Source organism: Terrapene carolina, unplaced genomic scaffold (assembly GCF_002925995.2).
Source record: "Terrapene carolina triunguis isolate 2854851 unplaced genomic scaffold, T_m_triunguis-2.0 Scaffold62, whole genome shotgun sequence".
NCBI lineage: Eukaryota > Metazoa > Chordata > Testudines > Emydidae > Terrapene > Terrapene triunguis.
In genome coordinates, this window is record NW_020664413.1 from 25,512,889 (window position 1) to 25,523,525 (window position 10,637).

At 39.0% G+C, this 10,637-nt stretch overlaps 1 protein-coding gene across 1 annotated transcript in view; it reads left to right on the plus strand.

Annotated features, from left to right (window-relative positions):
* RIF1 (replication timing regulatory factor 1) overlaps positions 1-6,515 on the plus strand; it is a 54,634-nt gene extending 48,119 nt beyond the window's left edge. The window contains exons 30-35 of the mRNA XM_024209119.2: positions 1,776-1,925; positions 2,258-2,335; positions 2,425-2,540; positions 3,842-3,995; positions 4,720-4,828; positions 5,300-6,515. Coding sequence (XP_024064887.1) covers positions 1,776-1,925; positions 2,258-2,335; positions 2,425-2,540; positions 3,842-3,995; positions 4,720-4,828; positions 5,300-5,520 — 828 coding nt within the window. The 3' untranslated portion in view covers positions 5,521-6,515. The remainder of the gene's footprint in view (positions 1-1,775; positions 1,926-2,257; positions 2,336-2,424; positions 2,541-3,841; positions 3,996-4,719; positions 4,829-5,299) is intronic.
* Positions 6,516-10,637: the final 4,122 nt, after the last annotated feature.

Consider the following 10,637-nt stretch of genomic DNA (forward strand, 5'->3'; position numbering starts at 1 on the left):
AGTGTACATAGAGAGTGTACTGAGTATATGCCATTACCACATGATCTTGCAGAAGTGCTAATGAAGACCTGCAAAGATTTTATTTTTTTTTAATTAGGCTGTGCCCCTTTTTCTCATGTGTAAGTCCTGACAGGTTTTATCTTAAAAATGATTTTTCTGCATGTTTTTACCTTGGAAATATATATTGTCCACTCCTTACCTTCTTTGGTTTTGCTGGAGGATTTGTTTGGAGGGGCAGGATGATCAGGATGCACACTTAACTTCATCCTTAATTGAAGGTGGGGGCATTGAATCTTTAGTAAAAGCTTCTGTTCTCCAAATTAGTGATCATTGGTTTTAATTAAAACTGTTTGTTTTATTGTCTGACTAAAAATCTCTTCCCTTGTCAGTTGTTCAACTTTCACTCTTGGCTCTTGTGATATCAGGTCCTCCTCTTCATGTCACTATAGTCTTCTGAACTATACAGGACCTAAATTTCCATTAAAAAATAAGCAATCATTTCAGGCCTTGTGAAATCATAAACAAGCAGAATGGAAAGAGGGAGACAAACCCAGCTTTTTCCCCTCTTTGCAGGTTACCTTTAACACTGTTTATGTGACTTGCTGTGAAATATAAGTGCTCTGGGCCAAGAGACTCTCAATTTCTCTGTTTTCTCTGACCTGGTTAACAGTTATCTGCTACATGCAATATAGATGTTTAATTTCTTAAAAACTGTTGAATGCTCTCCTTTTTACTGGAAAAATAGTGTCTACAGTGGTTACAGCTGACTTTCTCTGTGTTATAAGTTCAATTTTTAACACCTGGTAACATGTCCCTTATGATCTGATTCTATGGTGGAATTTTTGTGGAACATGAGGCAAACTGGACATGAGTTGAAGTTTATAGTAAGTGTTGCATGTCCAGGATTTAAATAACTTTTATGTTTTCCCCGCAATAATCAGCTATTTCAGTGTTTCAGAATAATTCTAATGGTATGACTCCTATACCCAGCATGTGAATATGAAATTCAGTATGTTCTCAATCAGTATTTCTTCTAGGATATTGGAAAGGATCATGGTATTGGAAAGGATTAGGGTAAATGTCTATTTGCCAAAGATCCAAGGAAGTATGTAGTGTATATATTTATACTGTTTGTCCCCCTCCTCTCCCCACCTCCTATCTCATCAAGAATCTGTCTAACCTAACCAGTAAGGCCAGTAAATGCACTGGATGATGAAAATGTGGATTACCAAATAAAATACACATTTTATTGTCCCATTGGTTCAACCCTGCATCTTCCCTCTCTTGTAGTCTTACTGCTACCCTTTCACTCCCACTCTGTCCTTTCAGGCATGCTTGTTATGCACTTTTCCCTTTATTTTTTGGTTCTCTTGTTTTCACTTTTTTATGCCACTCTCCTAATTAGTCTTTGCATAGTAGCAACACCCAAGTTGTAATGCAGCAAGGCTTTGGCACTATTAAAGAAAATAACTGTTAGTGCAAAATCGTTGTACAGTCAACACCTCACTATTGTATTCCTTCGGAAATTCTTTATAAAGTTTGTAACCTTTCCTGTAGCAGTAACCCTAACTCTAACCCCCTTCTCCACCAAACTTATTATGGTCTTAAATATTCTTTAGTGAAACACAGCTGTATGAATCAGGCGATCTGATGAATGCAACTATTTGAAGTCTCAGACTTTAGATCTATCTGGTATGAAATTAATTTGACAATATAGTTGTAACAAATCAAATTCTGTTAGTTGGTTATAAAAATCACTTAATCTCTAAAAACAGATTCGTCGAGTCTCTTTTGCAAATCCAATTTACCAAGAAGGATTGGCAGATGACATCGATAGGAGAAGTCCCATTGTTAGGTCTCATTCTTCTTCGAATAGTTCACCATCTTTGCGAAGTTTTAAAACTTCATCTAATACCCAAGCCAAGGTAAACTGTTTGTTGTAAGTTTTCTTCAGAATAGTTCTTTCTAGGTATTAGTACAATCTGTATAGCATAACCTTTATACCATAACTGTATGCCTTTCTTATCAGAGCTAGTCTTACTCCAGTGTAAACTTATATTTAAGGGTAAACAGTTCCAAGAATGGCCAAGATACAGAACAGGCCTTAGAATTAGTAAATGAAAGAAATACTTTTATAGTCTGGTTGATTCTAATTTCACCTGTGAAATGAAGAGCTTTATGTTGATAACTAAAATCCTATGACTATTTTTAAATATCAACGATCCTGAGAGATCTTTTTTCCTCTTTTTCTATCCAGCATATTACCACTCCAACCAAAGGACTTCTGTCCCCAGGATCTCGTAACGCTAAATTTAAGAGCTCAAAGAAGTGTTTAGTAAGAAGTGCTTCAGTTCATGTATCCCTTCTCTATTTTCTCCTGTATTCAGTTGTGTGATACTTAATAATTTTTCTGTACTATTCAAGATCACTGAAATGGCCAAGGAGTCGCTGCCGTGTCCTACAGAGAGTGTGTACCCTGCATTGGTGGGCTGTAAAGCTCCAGTTGACATAATTTTACCTCAGATTACATCAAACATTTGGTAAGTGGTTATTCTTTTCAAGACTAAAAACTCTTAATACACCTCCATGGATTTTATAAACTTTTCTGTTAGGATGTATCGGTCTCTAATTCTAGCATCCATTGGAGGCACTTTCTGCAAAAAGAAGTAAAAGGAGGTTGTACTGTCAAACTTAGTCTCCTTTTAACATCTAGCAGAAGTGCTCAACTCTTTTATTCTTGTCCTAAGAATACAAAAAGGCCTTGGCAAATTCTTTCAAGAATGCACAGGGGCTTCCCCAGCAGTAAAAGCAGCAATGAGGGCACTATTGTGGTTCAGCTGCTAGCGTTTTTACCACTGCATTATCTGTCTGTACTCAGATATGGAAGATACATGAACTTGGTTTTTTTTTTCTAGCCTACCTATAATAATGTATTTATTTCATATATTTTTAGTGTTCTAGAACAAGAACATGTTCCACGATCTCTGTTAAACAAGATTTTATTACAAAGCTTATGATTCTGCAGTATTTGTGACCTTTCTTTTAGCTTTTGCATGTGTGCGCGCACTCTTTTATTTATAGTATTCTGAATGTCAGCCCTTTCAATAGAGCTGATATTAATATGCTTGATGATGTCCACCTGACTTACCTGCATATTTTATTAAAAATTGTCAAATGCTGCTTTGTGCAGTGAGCATTTCAAGAGATGAAAGCGCCTTATTTCACAATTATGAAAACTTGGATGAGTGTTTCCAACGCTTTACTAGGCTCAACTAACTTGGCTTTTTTGTGTCTTGAATCTGAAAACATATACACCTCTACCCCGATATAACGCGACCCAATATAACATGAATTCGGATATAACGTGGTAAAGCAGCGCTCCGAGGGGACGGGGCTGCACATTACGGTGGATCAAAGCAAGTTCAATATAACGCGGTTTCACCTATAACGCAGTAAGATTTTTTTGGCTCCCGAGGACATCGTTATATTGGGGTAGAGGTGTACCAAAAGACAAGTTTTCTGGAGTTACCACAGGACCTGTTCAGAATGACCTGTTTTTGAATCACTCCTTTTTTCCATTCATGTTACTTAATTAAATTTAAAAGCCATTCATTTTACGGATAATTCAATCAACTGTGGAGAATAAAATTTTTCTTTTCTGCAGAAAGGTGTCATCTGCTTTGACTTTTTTCTCCTTCTTTTATATGAATACAAAGTATGCATTCCAGCAAATTTCTTGCCCCTCTTCCTCCTCAACTCAGCCTCTGAAGGAAACATGATCCTACCAGCACCTTTTCATGTCTTAGTAGGAATAAATATACAGAATCCCTTTTTTCCCCAGGGCAAGAGGTTTGGGGCAGCTCATTCGAGCAAAGAATATTAAGACAGTGGGTGACCTGAGTACTCTGACAGCCGCTGAAATCAAAACTCTTCCTATCCGTTCTCCTAAAGTTTCCAATGTTAAAAAGGCTCTTAGAGGATATCATGAGCAACAGGTAAAGCTATTTTAAGTACTATAATGAAATAGACAGTATCATAAAGTTCTGCATTGCTAACTTTCTTCACAGGAGATCTATATTTTTTTAAAATGTAGAAAACTTTTCCTCAAAAGGCTAAAATACAATATTAAAGCCAACTTGAAACTTAATTTTAAATTTTCAAGCTGAGTAACAGTGCATCTCAGTCATTTTTCTGTTTGGTGGTGGTAATATTTCATTATGACAAAAGTATACTTTTTTCCTTCACCAAGAAGCCTAGAAGTTCACATGGTGAGAAGGATTTCTGAATGTCGATAAAATGAGGTGTCTTAAAATTTAAAACACAACTAGTTTCTGGGCACAGTGTTGGCAGTGACTGGTTGGATTAAAAAAGTAACTTGTGATGCCAATAATATGGGAGTTCCCAATCTTACACATGCTTTAATATTGACTTAAAGTACAATTTTAACATTTGTCTATCAAAGCAATATTCAAGTGTGGTGGAAACCAGCTACAGCTGAGTATAGAGTTTGCATGCTGCCAATATCACACAGGTCACTTTTTTACCAAGGTAATGACCACAGTAATATGGTTAAACAGCAGTTGTGTTCAAAAAATTGTGAAATTCAAATGACATTTTTAAAATGTATGATAAGTGCTTTCCACCATGTGATATCAGACTGCCTCCTTTTGGGGAAAAATCTTCTTTCCTTTCTGATCTTTTTCCTAATTAAATCTGTAGGTGAAGGCTCGTGGATTTGATGAAATTGCAGTCCTTGAAGACAGGGAGAAGACAGAAAATGTCATAGACGAGAAACCTTTTTCCACAGATGAAGAAAGACTTGCAACTGGTAAACATTGCATTATCTTGCTTGACTTCAGATTTGGGTTTTGTCACTTGTTCTCCTGCCCTTGTCATAATATAAGTGTAACTTGTAGCTTGCTTAGTTTGAGTAGCGTGACAAATTCAATTAATACCCTTTTGTGATGGTAGCTTCCTAAAACTGCTGTGTAATTGAATTTCGCTGGTTTTGGGAGGTGATCACCTTTAGCAGTACTTTGCTACATATCATAGATACTAGTTAGAACACGAATAGAAGACTTTTTTATAATAAACATGCTAACGAATTCATATCAAAGTGGAATATTTTTAAATTTTCCGCTTTCAGCAGCTGAATTATGTTGGTGCCATAAATGTGATGTAGATGCATTTTTTTCATAGCAGAAACTCATAACATTTCCATACTAATGAATTTCACTCAGATTAAAAGTAAGATGCATTTACAACAGTATATATTAATCACTTTTGTTTCTTTTTTTAGATTTGAGTGAACCAGTTGCCTTGAGCATAGATGGACAGCCCACAACAGATCTCTTGAGCCAGGTCAGTGCACTTGCTGCTCAGCTAACCTCTGAAGATCTTCACAGTTATTCAGGGAGCCAACTTTTTGAAATGCAAGAGAAACTTGGTAGCATGACAAACTGTATTATGAAAAATTTGCAGTCCCGTTGGAAGTCACCACCCCATGAAAGTTCTATTTAGTCATTTATACTTGAAACACTTTTCAAGCATGAGGTTTTGATATACAACAGTTTTTGAAAACCAGTTTTTTATTTTTGACTGATAATATGAAGTATTCCATAAAAAACTGAATTCATGCAATGGCAAACTTTTTAATACAGAGGGAGACAGTGTATCATGGTGTATTGCTTAATTTTTTTTAATTTGTGGGATCATTTCCATGTTAAAAGTATTTGTTTTATAGCTGTGCATAGTCTTTCAAGTAATTTAAAAGTAAACTTGTTAAGATATGCAATAGCAAAGACTGTGAAACCTAAATAGTATCTTAAATATTTTTCAAATGTAAAGTGTTTTTATTCCTGTGAAGCCTTATTAAATGTAAAAGGTTATATATCTCAGAACTCTAATTAATTGAAACCAGAAAGTGTTGCTCAGTTTTACCTAATGCTCCTGTGATTTTCTTTTAAATTGCTGATATTTTGAGAGGAATTCTTTCTGGTTTAGACCCTATTTCATATTGAGATGTGCTATGCTTGACTAATTCCTTACAGTAGTATCTTTCACATCTCAGTAAGGTCCAGTTATCAAGCACCTGAGTTAGTCTATTTTTGCATGCATTTTTATAGACCTCAAAAGGCAAAGCTGGTAATAGAATTGGCTTATGAGGTCATAAGGGTTTGCTGCAGAATTTCTCAGGCTCCTTTCATGTGCCCTTACAATTTTATGTGCAGCAGTGTTATGTCCCACTGGAAATAGATTTGACATGCACAATTTTGTATATTCTGTATAGACTTATTGTTGCAGATGTTGGTTATAATTTATGATTTTGAATTTTGATTGCATGGAATGCACTGCTGCTTCTCAAAGACCTTGTTTAGTGAGAGTTCTTGGGTTTTACTTTGGAAATATAATTTGTATATAATGTAGTTTCAGGAATGGACAGTCACATAATGTGATTACTGCAGCTGTTTTTAGGACTTCTGTATGTAAAAATAAAACAACGAATAGTTCTCTAATGGTTAATACAGTCTTTCTTGCGAATAGAAATTCGTATTTCATTTTTTTAGTGTATTCTGAACAAGAAGTATGATGCACGTGAAACTTGTCTGAAGATCAGGACCGGCTCCAGGCACCAGCTTAGCAAGCAGGTGCTTGGGGCGGCCACTCCGGAGGGGGGCGGCATGTCCGGCTATTCGGCAGCAATTCGGTGGAGGGTCCCGCACTCCCGCTCGGAGTGAAGGACCTCCTGCTGAATTGCCGCAGATCGCGATCACGGCTTTTTTTAAATTTTTGGGCTGCTTGGGGAGGCAAAAACCCTGGAGCCGGCCCTGCTGAAGATGTCTCTCAGGCAGTGGTCAGAACTCTCCTGGCAAATTCTGTCTGAAGGGTCTCCTCAGCCTTTTCTTAATAGTGCTTATTATGATAGTGATTTTTACAGGTCCTGCCTTTGCATCTGACTAAGGGACTTTTTTGTCAAACTTTGGGGGAGTGCTGAGCATTGATCTCCGTCACAGCCCCTCCTCCTCCACTTGGGCCAGTTTTTTATCTGTTGGAACTCCTCAGAGCCTCAGCTGTAGTGCTTCTATGCTGGCTCCTCATAAATAGAAAAATGGAGGCTACAGTACTCTCAAAAAAGATCTTTAAGGCCTCCTCAGCATCCTGAAGAGCATCCTTAGCAGCTATGTGCTTTGTGATGACATCTCCTGGCTGGAAGATCACAGAGCCTTCAAAGGATAGAGACCACCCTGACTTTGGCTCTATTTTAAAGAAAGTTCCCCTGGCAACAGTTCAGTTGCTGAGGTCTTAGAGGGCGCGATGAGTTTCTCAGCCAGTCATGGCATCCAGCTCAGTGACCTATGGCTCCATCCGTGGAAGGTGGATAACCACTCAAAGCAGGCGCCATGTTCTGCCAAATTCACGGGAGTCCTGCGTTTCAGAGAAAGCTAGACAAGGTACTGGCAGACAGTGCCACAGAATCTAACGGTCCCTTCCAACACCCCATGATGCTTTAGGAGAGAATACAGACCAGCCTTGAGACAAATGTGTTCCTTTCAGCCTTCATCGTCGCAAGAATACCAGCAGATTCTCCAGAGGGAAGCTGTGGAACCGTGGCTTGGGAGGAAATCCCCAAGGGAGCATTGTAGTTCCCAAAGCCTTTCCATGACAGGCTGCATAAGTCTCTGCCCAGAGCTGGCACTTGGGGGCAGAATCTCCCATTTCCTGGAGGAATGGATTGCTTCGTCCACAGCATAGGCATCGACTCCGTGGGTGATCCGATGCTCAAGCGGCCCGGAGGGGGGGGGGGAAATAGTGGGTGCTCAGCACCCAGGAGCCAGAGCTTGTGTGGAATGTGATGAGTTCTGTGTTGCTAACAGCTTCTGCTCTTGGGGCAGGAAGTTTGTTTATAAACAGAAGCAGGGTGATTAAGATAACAAAAGGTTTGTCATTAAATTAAGGCTCTTTAGATGATCCTGAAAGCATTCCCAGGCACTGCAATTAAAAGGAAACAAAGGGTAGGAATAAATGGTCCATTTTCAGAATGGTGAGAAGTAAATAGTGGTGTCCCCCCAGGGGCTTGTACTGGTCTGGGATCAGTGCTGATCAACATATTCATAAATGATCTGCAAAAAGGAGTAAACAGTGAGGTGGCAAAATTTGCAGATGATACAAAATTGCTCAGTTAAGTCCAAAACAGACTGCAAAGAGTTACAAAGGGATCTTGCAAAACTGGGTCACTACAGCTCCCAAAGAAGCAGAATATCTAACCAGGTCCTCTGCTTCAGGCAGACCCATACAGGCATCATCTAACAGCTTGGCTACTGAAAGAGAAGCACTAGTATCATTAGGTCTGTCCTTCAAAGTCATCAGAATATTTCTTTCTCTTGAGTATCAGCCTTGAAAGCATACTCCTGTCTGGACAAAATTTTGCGACCTTGTGCCAGAAACACATAGCTGGAATTCCTGGGTTTCTAGGATTTGCTATCTTAATTTTCTTCAATAAGTCTTTGACAAAGGTCCCAACCCAGTGTCATTGCACGTCAGCTGTCTGCCCTTAGCAGTGACACATTTGCAGGATTTCGGGGCTGTCTGGTAGAGAACCCCCAGCTACATTCCTTAGGGCAGTCCGTTAGCCAAGTGGGACTTGCATTTGTACTGAGAGCCCTGATAACACCCCTGTGAACCACTGGTGTCAGTGTCACCATTTTATTTGTCAATGAAAACTTGCTTTCTGATAGCCATCATGTCTGCCAGGCAAATGTCGGCACTCATGGTGCTTTCTATGCAGAAACCTTACTGCATGGTATGTGAAGACAAGGTGGAGCTCAGAACTCTGGGATCATTTATCCTAAAGGTGAACTCTTCTTTCCATGCTTCCCAAAAGGGGGTTTTACCTTCATTCTGTCTAAGGACACAACACCCCACCAAGGAGAAATGGCACACGGTAAATGTCAGAAGCATGCTGAAAATGTACCTTAAAATTACAGTCCATGAGGAGAGCAGGGGCCCTGCTGTATCCTTCCATCCAAAATGGCAAGGACTCAGTGCTTCCAAGTCCTCTATTGCTAAGTAATTAGATCACACATTGTGGAAGTGTAGAAGGCTTCAGGAGATTCCAGTTCCAGAAGGGATCAGGGCACACACTGTGCAAACTCTGGCGACTTCGTGGACAGAACAAGCTAATACATCTACAGCAGACACTTGTTTGTGAAGCACTACAAGGTGGACTTCCTATCCTCTGCTGGGGCATCCTTTGGCAGGAAAATGCTGCAGGTGGTAGCCTGTAAATGATTTTGCCCTCTGAGCAAATAATACAGATGGGGAAGGATACCATTTTTCCTTTTATTTTTATTTTTTGACTTTTTCTAAACCCTCCCTACATCTGTTCAGTGCTTGCTACTTCACAGACTTAAAGAACTGTGGAAGACAAAGAGCTGCAGAACGGAAAATTTCTTACCGATAATTGTCTTTCTGCTAGCAGCCTCTCCCACAATTCTGCCCAGTTATTAAGTGGAAACATTACCATACGACTGTTGATCTTTAGTCCAATGTACATAGTCATTTTGTTATCTCTGGAATATTTGTTAATTTTATGCAAGTTTTACAGCTTGGAAATAACTCATCTTGGAGTGAGCAGAGGGAGCAATGGCCAGACCATGCAGCTCCAAAACTCTAATCTGCCTCTGTGAGCTGCAGCGAGAGGAGAACAGTCCAGACATCAAGAATTGTAAGAGAGACAATTAACAGAAAGGAAATTATTGGTAAGAAAGCTCTGTTCTCCAGGACCATGACGTCATGGTGTGGCAACTGAAAACCACTGGTCCCCAGAACATGAGTGAGTTTGTGCTGAAAATACACAGGTAACGTAGCCAAAGGAGAGGCTTCAGTCTTCTAGAGATATTAGTCAGGCTGCTTGGACCACTTTGCTGTAAAATTTAACCTGCTGATAAATGGAACATAGACATTTTCATATTGGATCATTAGACCACTGGTACCTGTACTACAGTATTCTATCTGATGGGCCAGGACTAGATGGGAGGAAGTTAATTAATTTGCCCTTAATTTCTTCCCAAACCCCTCAGTTAGAGGTTAGCTAATGCCCTGAAGCATTTTTGTGTGTTTTATATGCCTTTCAAACTTGTTGGTTTAAAAAAATCGTACTAATGTAACTGAAGTTCTCGTTATCCACATGAATGTGTCCATTTCTTTTCTGAATTCTGTTTAAAATCTTGGCCTCAACTATATCTTGTAACAGTGGAATAAAGATCTTTGAATATGTATAATTCAAGGATTTTCAGACGAGATTGTTTTGTAGCAAGATTGTTTAATATGCAGATTGTTTCACTGCTCTTGACTCAAAGTTAATGCATCAATCATACTGCAGACGTGAACTTAGAAAGCTGTTTCCTTGTAAATTAGTGACTACTGACACCACCACAATCGGATGAAAAAAACATGCATCAGTGCTCAGCAAGCAGAAGAGAGGAGAGGCTTTTTCCAGGTTTACGTTTGGCTGGTTTGAGATGTTAAGTTTACATGTTGCTTATTGGGAACAATAAATATATTCAAACATTTTTAGAACAGCATAGAAAAATCCTAGTGTGCATGATAGGAAAACCAATAAAACCAACAAAGTTGCA